Raw genomic sequence first — 19,858 nt, 5'->3', positions numbered from 1 at the left:
GTGCCGCCGCTCCCATAACGCGCATTACGCGCTGTGCGTAGGGCACCAAGTGTCGAGGGGGCACCACCAAAAATAGCCTAATGAAAAATCGTCATAATAATTATAAGGCCGAAATTATTTCAGTAGACTATAGAAATATGAGGCACTTTTTAGGCATACTACTCAAAGGTACCGATGGTGCCCCCCTCTCCCCTCCCCCCTCCCCTCCCCACTCACACAAACACAAACGAAAACACAATCTGCACAATCTGCGTCCCAAGCGCCCTGTGGGTGCCCTTGCTGTCAGTGGTCTTTTGGATTACTCGACATTTTTGGAAATGAAAAGGCAACAGGAGTCAGGAGCAGAAAAAAGAAAAAAGAGGAAACAGCGAGATGATGCCCGTGCATCACTTGCAGGTAAGTGTCCACGTTTAATCTTTCTTAAATACGGGAAATATGTGCAGCTAGTGTAAAGCTTAGCCTATGCATACACCTTGAACTAGCTGACGTTATTGCTAATGTTAGCAAACTCAAATATGTGTTATAACTTAGGCGCAAGCTAAATTGAGATTTTGCTGTTAAAAATTATAACTGCATTTTGCAAGTAACTGATGCCAGTTAGCCGTTACTTTACTTTAGATATTGAATAGTAGACAGTTTATGGTTTATTTTGACGTGACGGTGGCCAATACTTTCTCAGTAACAGTTAGCAGTCATTGCACTAGGTAGGCTAACAATTCTGGCTTCAGACCATTTATCACTGTGTGGCGTGAAATTAATAGTGTTTAGCCAGGCATTTAGAAAAGTTTACATAGCATTTGAGAAAGTATATTTTATTTTGGAGTTTGCAATGCCAATGCATAATAAACCCACGGCCATCTTTAGGATTGTCATTCGGTAGAATTCAGCAAAATAGGCTACAGTCTCACATAAATAAGGTTAGGTGTTCTATGTGCAATGGGACAGAAAAGGGTTCGTGATAATGTGAAGCCTGTAGCTACTGCTACAGCTAGCTTAGCTATATCTGAGAGTGACAGAAGATACATGACTAAATTAACTGGCGTTTTGATTGCATTTATATCGGCATGGACGACATCTGTCGGTGAAATAGAAAAACGTTTTGTAGTAAACAAAATGCCCTCCTAACCATATTGTATTCAATTAAATGTAGAGTTTAATAGTCTTGTGTAAGGTGTATCATTTTGCTTTTATTCCTTTTATTCCTGTTGTTAAGATATAAATATAAAATATCCATTATGAATGATATAAAGCAAACATTATTATTAAATTGTGTACAATATTGCAACTCATTCTATAATGTTTTTATATTAGATTAGATAAGATTGATCAAATAGTTGATATATAAGTAATAAAGGGGGAGAGCTCCTTGGTTGCATGCTTTCAGTTTTAAATCTTTATTTTCTTTTTTGGTATAAGATTCTTTATTTGAATATTTTGTCTCTTTCTATACTGATCTTTTTTCTTCGTATTTCTAAATTAATGCAGGGTCAATGCTGAAATACGTTCAAGCGGGAGCACGAGGCCAAGAAGAGGTGCATTGAGCACTTTCAAATGTCAAAAGTTTGTTGTTTTGCTGTGTGTTTGCTGCTGCTATTGTTTTATATGTTTTGTAATAAAAAAGTTAAACTTTTCCGCGAATGTTTTTTTATTGGGGGGGGGGGGGGGGGGGGGGGAGGGCATCATGAAGGAATTATGCTTAGGGCACCAAAATGGCTAGCAGCGGCACTGCCGTACTTGAATACATATACTTAGTTCCTTTACATAGCTGGGGACACCCCACGTTTGTTCTAATGTATAAGGTGATAAACTGCCCTCTTTGAAGAATATCTTAGAACACTGTCAGTTAGCCCAGAAAGATTTGAAGTCCAACAGCTCCAACGGATCGGGAACTTGATACGGTTCTGAAGCAGAGAGTCGTGTTTAGTGATCCAGGTACAGTTCACCTATAAATAATATTTCTTATTGGTGTATCATGACACACAAATATGCATGCCTATATTATAATTATTTATGCAAACGATCATTTTCGGTAATATGCTGCAGTCATTTCGTAGAGATAGGTTAATTGGCGAGCTAACGTTCATATAGACTTATGCCAGCTGAGTAACGTTCCCACTAATGCTACCGTGAGGTAATTTAGGTAACGTTGAAGTTGACAATTTACAGCTTTAAAACCTTTTCAGGGTTAACGCTATTGTTGAAATTCGTTAGAAGTTAGGCTAATTATTTTTTTAATATAAATACTCAAAAGTGTACATTTTAAACTAGCGTTAGCTCATTAATTTACTTCATAACTAGATTACTTAACCAGTAGTTAAAGTGGGTTATTATCTAACGAAAGTTAACGGTAATGCTTTGTAACTTTTATGAAATTAGTCTATAAAATTCCTTTACCGGTTAATAATACGGTTATGAATGAATGCTTATTTGGCTAGCTAAAACCAACTATAACGGAAATTAACTGATGACGGTTTGCCTGATACATGCCCTTTTGTTCTGTGTATACTTTTGCCTACATACATACATACATACATACATACATACATACATACATACATACATACATACATACATACATACATACATACATACATACATACATACATACATACTCAATAGCAAGTGTTACTCTATGCGTTTGTAAATGTGTATTTATCACTTCCGGCGTTTGTCCCGTGGTTTGTTACTCCACTTGCTGTTTGCCAGTAATTAGTATGCCACAGAGGGTGAGCTGGCCCGGACCTTTCAGTTTGGTCCACTTATTGTTTGTTTATTTATTTGAGTTATTAAACATCATTAAACTACACAATTCAGTAAGGAATCTTTTAGTTGAAACGTGTCAGAGGGATGAGCCTACCTTAGCCTTTAGCGACTGTTTATTTGAAGTTTTGTCGCTTCACTCGACAATATGAGAAACACATCTCTAAACCGGTATTCACTTTTTATTTTATTGGGAACATTCTTTATTCATGAACAGAAGAGTAAAGCTTCAAAACCCCCTTTGCCTCTATTTTATCGGACATTAATTCAGTGCTTAACTATGTTTCAAACAGTAAGAAAGCAACAGGTTCTAGACTAAAACACTGTTTTTTTGTTTTATGTATGTATGTATGTATGTATGTATGTATGTATGTATGTATGTATGTATGTATGTATGTATGTATGTATGTATGTATGTATGTATGTATGTATGTATGTATGTATGTATGTATGTATATGTGTGCACCAAGACAAATTCCTGGTATGTGTTAACCTACTTGACAATATTCTGATTCTGAAACAGAGCTTATAGAAACCCTCATAAAGTCTAATTATTAGGTATTTTTTAATGTCTGTCCTTATTTATTTAATTAAAGTATATTTATTGTATTATTAAATCATTATTGTTAAATGTTAAACATTTCAATGTCTGCTTTATTTTGTATGTGTGTCTGCTGTGATATGTACTGTAACTGTATGTAATGTAACTTTGTCTCTGTTTCCAATTCTTTAGACAACAGCATGGACCTTGGGGACAATTCAATCCCTGACTGGATCAACCCTATGAACTTTCCTGCAAAACTATGGCGTTTGGTGAACAACCCGCTAAATGAAGGCATCTGCTGGGACAGTCACGGCGAGGTCATCCTTGTTGATCAACAACTCTTTGAGAAAAAGATCCTGTCTCCTGGAGCCAACACCTCACCTGACGCCTTCAAAACAACCAACTTCTCAAGCTTTGTCCGTCAGCTTAATCTGTATGGCTTCAAGAAAGTCGATCAACCTATTAAACAGACTGGATGCATGGCCGGATATCATCAATTTATAAACCCAAACTTCAAGCGAGACAAGCCTGCATTTGTTGCAAATCTGAGGAGACTTACTGCTGACAACAAGGCCAAGATCAAAGCTGGTCTGGACGTGAGAAGTCGTCCCCTGAGTCGATATGTACGATTCAATGGGGGTAGTTTTGGCATAGATTACGACTTAAAAAGAGGCAAGTGTTACGCATGACTTGTCAGGGCAGTCTCATGGTGGTGTGAACTGTAAAATGTAACTATTTGTTATACCTGTCATGGGCTGGAATGGATCCGTTCTATTACTTCCATCTGAACCAAATGTCTATAATTGCAATTTTTATTCAAGTGATTTACAGTGTAAAAATGGTAGTTTGATGGCTTGCCATTCTTTGCTTCCCGCCAGATTCTGCAGGCAGTTCTTCGCTGACTAGCCATAGCCCCCGACAACAGGAGTCCCATATTCCTTATCTTTCAAAAAAAGCTCAGGGCATGACATCGCACAATGGAACCCCAGTTCCCCCGCGATTCCTGATGAGGGGTCATGGTGCGGCTCTTTCGCCTATGATCTTCGCTGCAGACAAAGGGATACCAGTCTCCTTAAGCCACCTCTACCCTGGACTCGCCACAGGCTCCAATCCTGTGCACCTTCAGCAGAGTTTACTGGCCCGTGCAAACCATGGAAATTCCAATTTTCCTTTTACTGGTTCTAATGCACAATGTCAGCCGGGCTACTTGGCCGCAGGTGAGTATGGCATCAATTAATGCGTTGGGAGTATGGGTGAATGTTATAAACCACATTGTTTGCGTCATTTTATTGACATTTTGCATGAGTAACAAAATATACTTATTTGACAATGCACTATCATTTAGCTACAAATATTAATTGACATTTAGGCTAACCTATTATGTACTTTTAAAATATATATATAGTCAAAATGGTCTGATTCCAGCCTCTTAAATATGAATATATTGTTTGTTTCTCCTCTATGGTAGTAAAACGAAGACCTTTGAGTTGTATATAAGACAAGACATTTAAGCATGTGTTTTGGGGTTTTGGATAACACTTCTGGATCACCATTCTGACATTTTAGAGTCCAAACAATTCATCAACACTCATAATAATTCTCAGTTGGACCTAAAATGAGAATGTACTAATCTCTGTGTTTAATAAATAATGTTTTGTGAGAGTGTAAACATTGAGGTTTTAACTTCGAATCCTACATTTTATAATCGAAAAATATATTTTTTGTCCTTTTTCAAGCCTACCAGTGCTGCCACCCAAACATTGTGGCTTCGCATATGGCATGTGGTGGACTTCAGCCAGGGCCCATCTCTCCCCACAGATATTACCAGGTAGGGGAATTGAATTGTGTTCCATGTGTCATGTTATCAGGGCCTCGAAATACATCTGTTTTTGGTTTAGGAAGATGGAGTATGTTGAACATGTACTGTGCCTAATCTTTATATTTTTCGGTTGAAGGCAAGCTATCCCGTGAACATGTGTCCATATTTGGACCCCCACCGGGACTCAAAGACCAAGGAACACCATGAGTTGAAAAAATGTGACATCAACTTGGACACAATCTTCCAGATTGCCGATGAGGTGATGCAAACTCCACCCAGTAGTGGCCTGATAAGAGTTGTGACCCCAGAGAAGCCAGGCCCTGTGTTAGTGCCGGTCTCCAATACCAGCATGATGGGAGACAACCTAACCAGCCCCATGAAAGCTAACCCTTTGAACCCTGGACCCATCATAATGGCTGTGTCAGCCAAGTATGGTCTGATTAATTACAAACAAGAAGAGAAGTCTGTGATTTCAGTACCTGAGAAAATGCCTGAAGATGACATATTTGAGGTAAGACTCTACTCCTCCTGAAGGCTATATTTTCTAAAATAAAAGGACTTTGCCAGGACAGACTAGATGAGTTCTGTCCATCAAACAGAAATATCTTCCATGATGTGTATTTTTACATTTTGATAAGGTTGTTATGGGACAATTTGCAGCAGCTTAGCAGAAGCCATGTAAATGATGTGCTGTGGTTTTCTCTCTGCCCCTCACGTAACCGCTGATGATGTAAAGGACACTGAGCTTATAGATGTTGAGGAAAGTTCGCCGCTAAAGAAAACTAATCAGGCCAACGATGCCAACAACAGCAAGGAGTATACCAACTCTTTAGGTAAGCTGTTATTGAACATCAAGGTAGCACTTTCCGATTAAAACAGGGAAAAGAAAAGGCATTTCAAATGTTCACTAACAGTTTGTAATTTTTTCCTTCTAGATCTCAACTTGCTGATCTGATTGAAATGTGAAAGGGAGTCTAGATTCACTATAGTATTTGATAATCTTACATTTTAACAACTTAATTGTACATGTATTTTTATTTTTTGTGTAAATGTTTGTTGATGTGTTGAAATTTGAATCTATTTTAAATCTTTTTGCAAAATGTGCAATATTTCTTACATTTGTGTCCATTTTAATTGTAGTGTTATTACTAATTGCTAGTGATACATTTAAAAAAAAACGTAGAATGTAAGGCTTGAACTCTACATTTTAAAAACAGTGTTATCTTCAATTTAACTGCCCTCCAATGTTTTTAATGAATTGTCATTTTAAGTTTATTTATACAGAATTGTTGGAGTAAGGCAAACAGCCTCACCTATTTTAATGTGCACATGTTTGACTTACTGTTTTTAATATTATAACTGCTAGTGTTTTTCATAACAAGTTACTGCTGTAACAGATTGGATGTTTTTTTTAACAAAAATGTATATTTGAATATACTTCACTGATTGTTTGCTTTGTGATGGAGACAAGTTGGTTGTTGCAAATCCTTCCTTTTATTCTGCACCCCTTTTCAAGTGTTTTTAAAACGTGTAAATGGCATGTTTAAAGGCAAGTTTCCAAATTTTTATAAATAAAATTAAATATACTTCTAATACTTCAGCTATAGTGTTTCATACAGTCATGTTTTCCTGTTGACGCTGCAGATGGTCATGTAGGAGTGCGTACACTAGAGGGAGCCACGGACTTGTTTTGACCGTGCCGCTCATGATTGGCTGCTCCGCCCTCAGCCTCCAATGATGCCTTTAGGTGCTACTCGGAAGCTCCACTTACGTTATTTTTTAAGGTATTTATTAATTCTGTAACGTGTAAGTGTTTGACAGTCTTTAAGGAAGTCTGTAACACCGATCTTTTTTCATAGCTGTTTATTATCAAAGACTGTAATTTGATACCACATTGCGTGAAAATAGGAGTAAATACACGTTGTAACTTTTACTTAGTATTCTGCCTCATAACATCATTAATATGCATGTAACATCACTTTTTAAATTAGTTTATCTTTCTCCAAAACAAATCTGGTGACAAAAGTCCATCCTCCCGCAAACACATCATGATTGGTCATGTGTATCGTTTCTTCCAAAACTAAGCTGTCTGACGGCACATGAAGGCAGCAGGACAGAGAGCAGGTAGAGAGTGTCAATGAGATCCCAGGGGAGCGAGAGACAGTCCGGGAGGTAGACTTTTGGGACGGTGTCATAACTGTACACGGTGTCTCTCCACTTTAACAACTTTCAATGGAGACCACTAGGAGTTTGGACCACTTTTATTCCGGGCTTTTTGTAGTATTTCTTCTCTGTGATCGTTGATGATTTTGATAAACAATTCATTTTCTCTCGGTGTTCTCAGGAGGATCGTATCTAATTTCTTACAGTGCAGCGGAGTCACTGAACTCAGGGGAATGCCTGTGTTTCTCCTTTTTACAGCGTTTATAAACACCGACTGTAGAAAGTAAGTTCATGTGTCAGTTAGGGGATTCGCTTTGGTTTTGGGACCAGTATAACTACCAAGCTATAAACGAAGTAAGTCAACGGTCCATTTACTTTGGTTAATAATTAGATAGAGCGGTGTTCTGAATTTAACAACTTCTTTGAGGTTTATTTTTTCGCAACTCCTTGGTTGTAAAGAATATTACCCAACTTTTTGGCACTGCTTTATCTGTCAACATGCCTTATAACTTTCCGGCGGCAACCTGTAACCAAGCCTTTGAAGTTCAACTTGTCGGTTTTTTGTGGAATTATCCAGACATCTCTGCGCCCACAGGATGTGCTTTATCTTCTCACGCTGTTTGGCAACTCACAAACTGTGATTGTAAGGTACAGTGACTAGTGTGCACTGTAATATTAATAATAGTTTGGATACAGATGAATATTGATACAGTGTTAACTGGACCTGCCGTTCTTTGGGGAGAGGATACAACAGCTGAACCGTAACACAAACACGCTACAAAAGAAGACACTTGTGTATATCGTGAAGCTCGGGCTCCTGGACAACTAATGCACACTTCAAGCTCTAACACGACACAGCGTGTCTTCATGGTGCCTTTGAGCATGCAGTGTTTCGCCACCCACATTAATGACACTGGATAAAAGTTTCAAGCTCAAGCTCATTGTATCTCGGAAGATATTCTTTGTGGGTACTGCATTTCTCTAACGTGTAGAGTTTGAATATTAACTCTGGTGCTGAATGGAAGTTTTAGGACATTCACGCATGAGTTATGATGGCAGTCCTCCAGCTCTAAAAGTTTGGTTTGTATTTGTTTAGTCATCGACGCGGAGAGAAGAAGTGGAGGACGTATACATATATACACATTTTCTCCGTTTTTCTACCCGCGGCGCTTGCCTGCTTTGAAGTCCACCATGTGCGGCCGGGCACCGCCGCTACAGCCGAGGCCATGACCGTCCCCCAGCGGCGCCTGGCCGGGCTCTGGCCGTGGCTGCTCATGGCGGCCCTGCAGGTGGTGCTGGGCCAGCCGGGCCTGGAGTCCGAGCGGCCGGCACTGCGAGCGGTCATCAAGGTGTCACTGCTGAATCAAGACTCAACGGGGAAGCCCATCACTCTGCAAGGGGAGTTCGTGCGAGGAAGTGCCGGCTCCGCGGAGGGAAAACTAATGCAGGTAAGGTGTAATAAAGCACTCAATGTATTTCTAATGTCTGCCCATCCCTTCTCATCACTTACCCCCAAACATACTAAAAAGAGAAATTCAGAGCTGCCGGTTGGGCACCTGTTGTTCTAGCTGGGGCCCCCGACCTCTCTGGGCTCCCCATGCAGTAGTGCCCTGAAAGCTCTTAGGAATGTATTGCTTTGTTTGACGACACTTAATTGGGTAGATAGGTGAGAATATTGCTGGACATCCTTACCACTTGGAATCATTTTTGCTTTAATATACTTGTGCCTTTCGCTCTTGTAACCCCCTTTTTTCCAGGGGACCTTCCACTTGACCTTTTTAGTGTAGATGTTCCACTTTTCTTCCATCTGTAGAAATATGCAGATAATGCACAGTATTTCTAAACTTGAGTGTTCTCCCATAGTGCGGTTAAGAAAGGTTACAGATGTAGTTAAATGGGGCATGCAGAGTAATAATCTACCTTTCAAAGTCCATACATTATAAAAGAGCAAAACCTAAAAGCATTCATTTGAAATAGAGTTTTCAGGACACACTGTCCTACCTTAGTGCATTTCTTCCCCCTGTGCAGTGACCCACATGTTTCTCTAGCCTAAATAACTGTTTACACAGCATCCACTGTCTCATAAACCAAATGATGTTAACACCAGTACTTGTTGCTATACTGCATCACAATACTGTAGTGGCCATGGGTTACACGGTACACTGCATCTTTATGAGAGTCTCTCACTCTGCATGTGATGACAGTGAATCTAAATTCCTTGAACAATAGTGATGCCACACAGGTGTTATTGAGGTTACTTTGTCTTCAATCTATTTTTACTTACCCTTGCTAAAAACATGGGTGGGGTTGGGATTGCCAACCTCTTTGTGTGTGTCAAAAGATTGACAAAGATGAAAGCTTTATTTTGCAGTTACTATTTATGGCATCTATTGCTCTTCCAACATTTTTGATTTGAAGGTGTGGTTGAAATCATGTTAAGACTCATGCAAACCTAATATGAGCAAACATGTTGTTTTTTAAAAATGTAGGTTTTTAAAAAAGCATGTCGTTACCTTGCTAATGTAAAGTATGCGCTCTATTCAGCGTGCATATTTAGGATTCAGTTGTGGATTAAGGGTCCCAAGCCTTAAAGCTCTAGCTGTGTCAATTTATTTACCGTCTCCAGAGAAACGGGACGACAGATTTGAGGCACTGTAGGATCTTGTCTCTTCTCAATCAGCAGGCGTGGGAGGTTTTGTGAATGGCAAGCCAGATGCTACAGTTAGCCATAATTGATAAGGATTTACATGGCTTCTCCACAGAGAAAGGTGTTAGGCATTTGTGTAAAAAAGCCATTGCTGTTTCCTTTCCACTTAAAACTGATTTGGCTTTTAATGTGTCCGTGTGGGATGTTGACAACATGTTTTGGAGGCATATCACAGCGCAGGTGAGATCAAAGACACTCCCTGGGATTTCCAGCGCTCTGTATCTTTCTAACTCATAAAACCTTGCACAGCTATTATCTTATGTTCCAAATGTAAATGTGCTGTAGAGGAATTACAGGTAATACTATTTACCCCCTGTCACCCATGAGCTTCAGCCACTTATTGAAAGGTAGCACATGGTTGCTTCATCAGGGATGTGGAACTGATATCTTTCCAGCTTTGGTTAAAAGTGTGAAGAAAGTGGGACTCTCTTTGACAAAAGCAATACAACAAAATAATAATACGATGTGTTGCACTACTCCATCCGCTGATTAAGACCACTTTTCTGTAAAGGTTCTCCACAAAAAATCACGCAAAGGCACCTATTTTGTTTAAATAACTACCAAATTGGGGATCTATAAAATACATCTGATCTAATCTTGTTCTTAAGTTTTCCAAATCTTTGGAAGACATTGACTACAGAAATCCTGCTCAACAAAGAGCAACATTAGCAATAACCTGACTGATAGAAGAGGGGGGGCCCTATAAGAAAAGTGCAATAGTGCATCTTCAGACTCAAAGTTGATCTATGCCAAGTCGTAATGTTCTGCTGATAAGATCCATGTTTCTTCTTGCTTTCTGCAGGTTAAAAAGTCTGTACAGTTCATGTGTCCGCTCTTGGGTTCCCTTGTCTCCCTAAGTCAGGCTGTTGGTTGCGGTTCTGTCCGAGGAGAGGAAGGTGAAGTTTTGTCAGGGCTGCTCCCTCAGTGCACAGAGGTGGTGTTATGCTGCAGGATGCTCTTTGTTGCAGCTCAGGCCTGTTCCAACAGGTCCTCATTGCCTCTGCAGGCTTCTTTACAGTCCGCTTTATGTCCTTGTCTCCCAGTGGATTGGGAGTGTGGGGGGGGGGGGGGGGGTGAAAGCTGGAAAGGAGGTTGAGTTCCATAGATTCTCTGCCTCACTCAGGCTTTGTCCTTTTTATTTTTATCTTAGTTTGCGCTCTCTCCTCTGTGATTAAACTGTCTTCACTTCATGTATTATCATGACCACAAAGCCAAATTGTCTTCTAGTAAGCATAGCTCCTCTCTAGGAGGTCAGCAAGTGCATTCTGGGAGTCCCAGAAGATAGCCCAGTCTTACTCTAGGTCATGCTGAAGCATTCCAATCACTTTACATAAACCACAGATATTTTTTATCATTTTGGCCACACACACATGTTGATTAACATGTTGCTCCTCTGAGCTTTGAGCTGTTTTATTTGAATGATCTAATTTTGGAGGTTGATATGTAGACAATTGGTATCTGGCATTTAACATCCCTTTCATTTAAAAACTATTTTGTATCAGTCATACAATGGTTAAAAAACGTACACCGTGCAAAAGTAAAAAAGAAAACAAGTGTTGTAGAACTGGAGTTATTTCTTTTCGAAATATTTAGATCCTTTTTAGATTATGTTTGTGAACACATGTGAGGAACACATTTGGAGTGTTTTGGATAGAAGAAAATCCCATTTTTTTCCCCTTAGTGTATTCAAGTCACAAGACTTTGGTACGCACATCTCTCTGATCTATTAAACTGTGATCTCCCTGGAAGTATGCCCTGTCCTCTGAATGAACACGTTCATTGGAACACTGGCTGGGCTCTGGCCAGCACTATTTGGACAAATACAAGTGGTGAGGAATTTTGACTCTCTCTCCTTTTACAAAAAACAGCTTGCATTATGAGCAGAGGAGCAGTGCAAAGGTTTCTGGGATAACTTTGAACTTGAGCGATTGTCCTCTTTTAAGAGAAGGAGTTTACCCTCCAGTGGGCATTGTGTCCAATCATAAGAGCTCCACCTTTTTTCCTTTAATCTTAACTTTCTTTTCTTCCGCGCTCTGTTTTTTTGGTCTTTGTACTTTTTTGAATGGACCTTTGAGAGCTCCCTTAAATACATCAGCTATAATTAAGGCTGGGCAGGCAATTGACTGAACACCAGTTAACTCTGCACCACTTCACATTCTTTTGCCTCCCTTCTCAGTGTCCCAAAAGGTACTGAATGCCTCCTCGTCTCTCCCCGAGCCCTCCACTGTCCGAGGACACTATCTGCATGTTTCCCTGGCGGGCTCTCAGCTCGGCGGTTTGGGACGCGGGATGAGAGGGCGGAGGCGGCGCTGAGGGAGAACATCAAAGTGCGTCCAGTTCCGAACGTGAGCTGGGATGATTAAAAACCGAGACTGTTTACACTGCACTTCCCATATGGGCCCTCTCCTCCCCCTCCCTCTCTATTTCCTGTTCATACTTCCTATCTCCCTGGATGAGATAACAGCCTGTCCAGGACTCCTCAGGGCTCCTCACTGCTTTACATGTGGGATGCACTGATGTGCATAGCTTTGCTTTTTCATATGTGGCATACCATGAATATATGCATTCATGTTGAGGTGCCTTTGCTTCATAAAAACCCTTAATACCAACCCTTAAGAACTCCATAGAGTGGGAGAACTCTTTAGTAGATGAAACGTAAGTATAGGAATCGTCAGACAGGTATCAGGAAATAGGTTTGCCGCCAAATCCATGAACGATTGGGAAGATTTTGTATACCAACAGGGATGTGGACATGCATTGTTGTTCAGTTTGCATATGAATTCACTCACTGACAGTTCAAGTCTTTTTACAATACAGTAAAAGTAGCAGGCCTGCTCTGCAATTTGCTGCAAGCCTCAGTTCACATTTACCATACAATACCCCAACATAAACAGCAGTAGAATCACGTCCCCATCTGTCCCATCTGCCCCTTGGCGACACTGGCAGTTATATAAAGCTATGAATAAAGTCGCTATAAGCTCACAATTTCCCCCTGCTTTGCCTCAGCGCTTGTTGAAAAGAACGTTGACTTTTCTGTGATTACCAGCTGTTGAAAAAAGGAAGGCTCTTCAGGGACAAATTTAAAGCTAGCATATAACACATGAAACATTTCAGAGCTGTTGATGCGGGGATTATTCTGTGTGAAGACGTGGTTGTGTTTTCGTATTTCCATATGGTCATCAGTTCAGCGGCCTGCTACAGCTTTTCTATCGTCTCCTCCCTCTTAGGGATCCGAGACCACGATCCCATGTTGCCTCTGGCTCTCGCCTTGAACAGACCCCCTCGTGTGTCAAACCTATCAGACAAGCCGTGGACTAATGGTTTCTCCTGAGCAGAGATCTGACAAAGCTGCAGCCTGCAGCACAGGAATAGGGGCTAGTGCTGTCCTGTCCAGCCTCTTCCACAAGAGATGGCTGCTGAGATGTTTCTTAGGGCACTGGGAAGAAGGGAGAGGCAGGTAGGGGAAACATGGCAAATCTCTTAATCCTGCTGGCCCCCTTCTTTTTAAGTCATTAGACCAGGTCTGGAATTCATGAATGTTATACAACACATTCTTTTCTACTTTTTCATAGCTCTCCTCTTGCAAATAACAGGAGAAAGTATCTGTTACTTCAGTATACATTCTGCCACTCATCCATTCAGTGCGAGAAATTCACATGCGTAATTCCACATTTTTTGGATGTAGAGCATGCAAACACATGCTAAGTACACACACACACACACACACACACACACACACACACACATACACACACACACACACACACACACACACACACACACACACACACACACACACACACACACACACACACACACACACACACACATACACACACACACAATGTAGTCTGGTACAGGCATTACTACTGGACTTGTCCTTGAACCGGCCCACTGACAGGGCGGGTTGGAGAGTAAATAGTAATCTCAGGGCTGCACCAAGTATGGCTGCATGATGTATCGTTTCATGGACATTTCAATGTACGCATGCACTAAAGTCACTTCGTAGAACGTGCAATGTCAAGTAGGGCAAGTTCACACAAATGCCATTTCTGTCTGATACAACATCATTTATTTCATTTATGGGTTGTTGCATACCCATGGCGCGAGATATGCACAGGCAAACACCAATCACAATCATTCTTAATCCATTTAAGTAACCAAAGCAGGCCAAGCACAACTTCATCATTTTTAAAGTATTTCTAGACGTGTCCAATATAGTGGTAGTCCTCCCTAATCAGGCCAAGTAATGCCTATCGTACAGACATCTTTACATGTGAACATTTACGTTTTTTAGATTATTTAGTGTGATGATGTGATCATCATTTGTTTTTATCATTAAATATATTTACAGGTGTTTTATCACATCCAAAAAATAAAAGAATAATTATTCATTGGTGATCGGCCGCCCTGCTCTTATAATATCGGCATTGGCTTTTTAAAAGCTCATATCGGTCGTATTCGTCCTCCAATGTGTGTGTGTGTGCTTCTCATTCACACACTCTTTTGAAGTTGGAACAAAGTAGTGGAGGATCTTGAAATGGAGCACACACACATAAAGAGACACACTTAACTGAAAAGTTAATGATACAGGCTTTGTCTCGCTCTTCTTTTTGAGCTCTTTTATTGTCTGTCCCGCTAAAAAAATCAGCAGGGCACTGAAGGAGTAGCAGCTCTTTTAAGTTGTGCCATCGTGCAGCCTTGCATCCATTACAATGGAGAGCAGTGAGTCACCCCTGACTATAAAAGCACACATGCACACTCGTACACACGCATTACTTTTATTTTTCTTTGATGGCACCATACCTGAAATAGGGCCAGGCGGGTTCTGGGGTGCTTTCGAGGTCAGTGGAATTCAATTATGTTGGGTTAAACAGTTGAGAATACCTTGGCATTTTGGCATTCCTAGTCAGATGGGTATCTTGTGCGACCTTTCTGAATTTGTCCTGACAGTGCAGGTCAAGTGAAGCACCTGTCCTCCAACCTTCCAGTGGAAACCGATCCACTGGGAGTACAGAGGAAAGCCTGCTGATCCAGGGCGGGCGTGGAGGCCAAGCTATCCCTTCTCAGGGGATCAAGGCCACATTTATAGAGATTTACAGAGAACCATGTTGTAACAGATGACAATTGCACCATGTGGCAGTAGAATTTAGAGGCTACTGGTGGGGAAGTTGACTGTCTGTTTTGTTTAAAGGAAGAAGGTTTTGTATACGTCGGCAAATACATTGAAATATGTTCTAGATTAGTTTTGCAAACTAACAAATATCACAATTCACCTTTTGAATTTTGAAACAATCAGAATAACTTCTCTTCCTGGCTTTTGAGAAAAAGTTAAATGAATCATATTTGAACCACTATTAAATTTGTAGTCATGCTAATGGAATACGTAGCTTTAAGTATAGTACTGTCAAACTTTCCAACACTGGGGTCCAGGCCGAAATAAATCTTAGCTTTTGGATGGATTGCCATGGAATTATGCACACATGTTCATGGTGCCCAAATGATCAATCCTAATGATGGTCCCCTGACCTTTCCTATTTTATCACCATGAGACATTTATTGTATGGTTTATGAAAATTGTTTCATGGACTGCAATCATATTTGATAGAGACTTTGTTAGCATGCTAATATGCTAAATATCAGCTTGTTAGGTATCTCATTTTGAGAGCAGTCTTACAGAGCTGCTAGCATGGCTGTAGACTTCCAGTCTTCTTTTAAAGGTTTCATATTATGCTATATTTTAACATTACATTCTAGGGCAATATCTATACAATGCATACATATGTAAAGTATTTTGCTCAAAATACCAAACAGATCCCCCATTGTAGCATGCCTCACCCCGCTCTATTTCAGCCCTGTTCCTGAAGTGCTGATTCTGTGGCTGTTGCTTTAAATGTAAGCTGAGCTGAAGCTGGCCACGCCCCTTTGGAGCATGCAGCTCTCTGTCTGAAGAGAGAAGTTTCTAAAGGAGATACTCAGCTAAACGCTGCCGTGATTAAACCCCATATTATGTTCCAAACCACATCCAGCATTATTTCTGAAACACTTCTCAGTGTTTACCGCTAGAACAGAGACATTATATGTATTATATAAACAACAACTCTAAGTCCCTCCTGCAGACATCCTGCTGAACACACAGACACTCAGAGGTGCTGCGGAGGGGATTCAGCTTGTGACTGTATAAGGGGGACGATAGGTTGGGACTTGTCATGTGGACGGGATGTTGCCAGGAGTTCAATGTAAAGCCAGCTCACATTTCAGTTATGACATCATAACTGAAGCCAATCTGGATCAGCTCGTTTGTAGCCCCGTTTTTAGAGATGTGTGTAAGGAGGGAAAGAGACAGGGTTGTATTTTCTGATACTTTGTGAGTCTCCTTACACACCGGGGACACATTGATGTATAAAATACATCAAAAAGTGCATTTTGCTTGATAGGGGACCTTTAAATGTTTCAGTTTTGTCTTGCCATTTCAATTAAGATTCTTCAATAATCACAATATGTACAGTGCTAAAGAAAATAGGACACACTGCTTACCCAATCCGTTTTACGTTCGAAATAGTTTCGTTATCAACCGTGCAACAACAGATTACTAGCTTCTAGATAAGCGAGAGGTAACATGCCAGAAGTATGTTTACTGTGCAGTTTGTGCTTGATTTTTTTCTTGAATAAAAGCTTACTTAATTACTTTTAATGGAGTAAACATAAAAGCACAAATAATCCCAGTCTATGCAAAGCATAACTGCAAAGCAAATATGTTTGTTGCACAGTTTGTTGAAGTTCAATTTAGCCTCTTAGTTTTTCTTTGCATGTGTAATTTGCAATATGGTTTTGAAATGAATTCTCAACTGTAAGTAATTATTTAGGACCTAATTTATGCATGCTGTCTTATCAGTAGACAGGTGAAATATTACCTCTTACTTTCAGCTGAAGTGTCCACTTCATTAAGTTCCCTACTTTGCTGCCTTTTCTTCTCCCAGCTGCTAACATCAAAGGCTCAGAAGCTTCTTTGCAGGTTTTAATTCCTCTTATTTGTCTCGCTCCTTCTTCCTCTCACAATGCAGCTTCAAATTCCTCCTCCTCACCTCCTCTCCCCTAACCAGCCCTCTCTTGTTTCTTGACAGCTCTTTAAAATGGTTGTAATTCATTGCATGTGCTTAGTTTCAAGGACAGAAATGGCTACAAGCACTCAAAAGGCAGGAAGCGCTTAGTTTGCTGAGAGGTCGGAGGAAAAGAGTCATCACCATACCACAGATAAATGCTCTCTGACACACTCCCTCCCTCTCTCTGGCTCCCTGTGGCTCCTTCACTCACTCTCTCAGGCAATTTTAATTTTTTTTGCTCTGTGCTTGCCGCTTTGGCGAATACAGCAATAACACCTCCCAGGAATGTACTTTCATTACTAAGTTGTTTGGTTCCTGTTTGAGAAGCTAAACACGATTTGGACTGCATGTTTGTGGCAGGAACATGTGTGCCAGAGCTGCAGAGTGATATTGTTAAAAAGCAGAATCTGCAGTGAGCACAGAGCAGTCTGAGTGGAAGCATATTTTCTGCTCTTCTGCTTGAGCGCTTGACTCAACGATCCGCAAGGAGAGGAGCTTTCACCTGTGTGACGGTCTGATTCTTTATGTATGTGTGTACAAGCATGAGTGAGTCTTTATGAGTGTGTGTGTGTGTGTGTGTGTGTGTGTGTGTGTGTGTGTGTGTGTGTGTGTGTGTGTGTGTGTGTGTGTGTGTGTGTGCACAGAAGGCGGAGCTCCCATACTGAGATCATTTACCAAACTCTATTAAGCTGGATCAAAGAGACTTAGATCTTTCAGGGCTGCATGACTACAAAAGCCATATTGTAACCCCAGATCCAGGGAGATAACACTGCTGACAAAAAAATGCTTTATGTCTGCAGAAGTCACATGGTCACTTCAAAACAACAAGCAGCATGTCCCATTTTTTACCCATTTTTTTTCCTTCAGAGAAAGGCTTCAGTGTTAGTTGCGATAATGGTCCTCATACTTCCCTGCTTCATGCAGAGCCCGATTTATTGAATTAGAAAAGCTGAATGCAATTGTCAAATGTGAAACTGCTCTGAAGTGGCTCGAGACATTTGAAATATTGCCCTTCGCATGGCCTTGCAGTAGTGTAATACACACTATCACTCTCATGAAGGCCACATGCCACCCATCATGTGTTTGTGCTTTTTCAACATGGGATAGGCAGAAGCTAACCAGTAATACATTAACAAGCTGCCCACTACTGGACAACTTAGGAAAATCTGACTGATGTGCCTTTAGTTCTACTGAGGGAATGAATTCACACTTATACAATCTTTGTTTTAGCATTAAATCATTTATGCTTCGATACTTTTAGGAGGTTTAACGTGTAAGCTGCTTAAGTTGGGACAGTGAAGGCAGATATGTTTCCATGTGTTAAGTTTTGTAGGGGGCTCATAGCATGGGTTAAAGTTTTTTCAATATTTCACTCCTTGTTGATTTGCCAACACCTTTGGTTGCTGGTGGGGACAGCAAGTCTGGTAACCAACAGGTCCAATAATTCTTGGGGTAGAAATCTTGATTTGCTTTGTTGAGACAGGGTACGGTGTAGCCAAACATATGATTTATTTACTGCCAGACTTGCTAAAAAGAACATTCTGTTTCATTTGACTGCTTCAAAGCCCACCCTTTTCAGGAATTGAATTGCGTTTGATGAATGTGTCGGTCATATTTGTTCGGGTGGCGCTGGAGTGTAACAAGGCTCGCATAGGAATCTCTAATTTAGCAATTAGCGCTAATGAGTTTGCTTGTTTAGCTAGGTGCAACAGTAATTCACTGTAACTGTCATATTAATTGTGGTGCTAATATTGCAAAAAACATTTCTACTAAAATGAGTGTAAACCAAGAAAAAAATTAACTAATTTACTCTAAACAAACCGATAATTTACAGTAAAATCACATGTATTGATGAAGACATGAAAATAGTAATTGAGACCATAAACTAATTAGGCAAGTATTTACTCAGGTAATAATCAAGTGAGAAATGTGGTAGTTATCTTATAGACTTCTAGTCAATTGGACTTCTTTTTAAACCTTAATGGAGTTGCCACCTGCTGGCCATTGGAATGAATGCAGGCTGCTTTTTGGGAAAGACTTTTGTGAAATAGCAAGATGTTGTTCAGCAGTTAGTGAATTGCAAAATAAAAACTGTCAATGGAAACTGTCAGTTCCTCATTCCCTTTTTGCGTGAAATACGGTTGTGTTCTTTTTCTTTGTAGTCTGCGACTAATGACTGCTGTGAGTGGGAGGTGAATAATTGCTCTCTGTGAACATGACTGATCATCATACTTCCAGTCACATGCCTGCCAGCATGATGGATAGCTGTTCTCTCAGTTGGACCAAATGAAAAGTGCATGCTTCTGAATCAGACAAAGGGTTCATATGTCTGCCAGACAAGTGTGTTTAACTGATGTGTTCATCTCCATTCACCTTAGGTGAGAGTCTTCCTCTTCCCCTTCAGGGAGTTTTGATTAAAACATGCACTCTCAAACCTGCAAAGACAAAATCCCATGTGATTGCAGACTAAATAGAACTTGTGTCACATGGCCTTTGGTGCTGCGTGAACATATACACATTTAACAAAAGTCTTTACCCTGCCATTAGTACTACTTAGTAGGTCTGCTTGTAGTACTTCATCTGCCTCCATGTTGTACTGAAGCACCCCGGGCCAGATCCAAATCACTCAAACCCAACATGCTGTATAGATTTTATTATCCGTGGAAATGGAGCTGTTCAAGGACTTAGTGTATGATTGCAATAGAGATCTTTATGGGTATTATACTGTAATGGCTAGTACATTTTTGGGCAATTATTCATAT

At 40.4% G+C, this 19,858-nt stretch overlaps 2 protein-coding genes across 2 annotated transcripts in view; both read left to right on the top strand.

The window, feature by feature from the left end:
* The first annotated feature begins 1,797 nt into the window (after positions 1-1,797).
* Positions 1,798-6,096, top strand: hsf5 (heat shock transcription factor family member 5). The gene is made up of 7 exons (XM_063894380.1): positions 1,798-1,932; positions 3,494-3,980; positions 4,196-4,521; positions 5,041-5,132; positions 5,260-5,634; positions 5,860-5,956; positions 6,059-6,096. Exons 2-7 carry the CDS (start codon positions 3,502-3,504, stop codon positions 6,076-6,078), a joined length of 1,389 nt encoding a protein of 462 aa, XP_063750450.1. The 5' UTR covers positions 1,798-1,932; positions 3,494-3,501; the 3' UTR covers positions 6,079-6,096.
* A 1,190-nt stretch (positions 6,097-7,286) lies between these two features.
* The window catches only part of LOC134872612 (E3 ubiquitin-protein ligase RNF43), an 83,857-nt gene continuing 71,285 nt past the window's right edge, over positions 7,287-19,858 (top strand). Inside the window, exon 1 of the mRNA XM_063895992.1 lies at positions 7,287-8,734. Within this exon, the coding sequence (XP_063752062.1) occupies positions 8,513-8,734 (222 nt within the window). The 5' untranslated portion in view covers positions 7,287-8,512. The remainder of the gene's footprint in view (positions 8,735-19,858) is intronic.

The sequence above is a fragment of the Eleginops maclovinus genome, chromosome 11 (assembly GCF_036324505.1).
Source record: "Eleginops maclovinus isolate JMC-PN-2008 ecotype Puerto Natales chromosome 11, JC_Emac_rtc_rv5, whole genome shotgun sequence".
Taxonomy (NCBI): domain Eukaryota; kingdom Metazoa; phylum Chordata; class Actinopteri; order Perciformes; family Eleginopidae; genus Eleginops; species Eleginops maclovinus.
Note: the sequence above shows the minus strand (reverse complement) of the source record. Positions and strands in the feature narration are given on the sequence as shown.

Coding starts and splice junctions, on each gene's coding strand:
- hsf5 (XM_063894380.1), top strand. CDS start 3,502: ATGGACCTTGGGGACAATTCAATCCCTGACTGGATCAACCCTATGAAC. Junction 3,981..4,195: donor TACGACTTAAAAAGAGGCAA/GTGTTACGCATG, acceptor TTCTGCAGGCAG/TTCTTCGCTGACTAGCCATA. Junction 5,133..5,259: donor CTCCCCACAGATATTACCAG/GTAGGGGAATTG, acceptor TTTCGGTTGAAG/GCAAGCTATCCCGTGAACAT.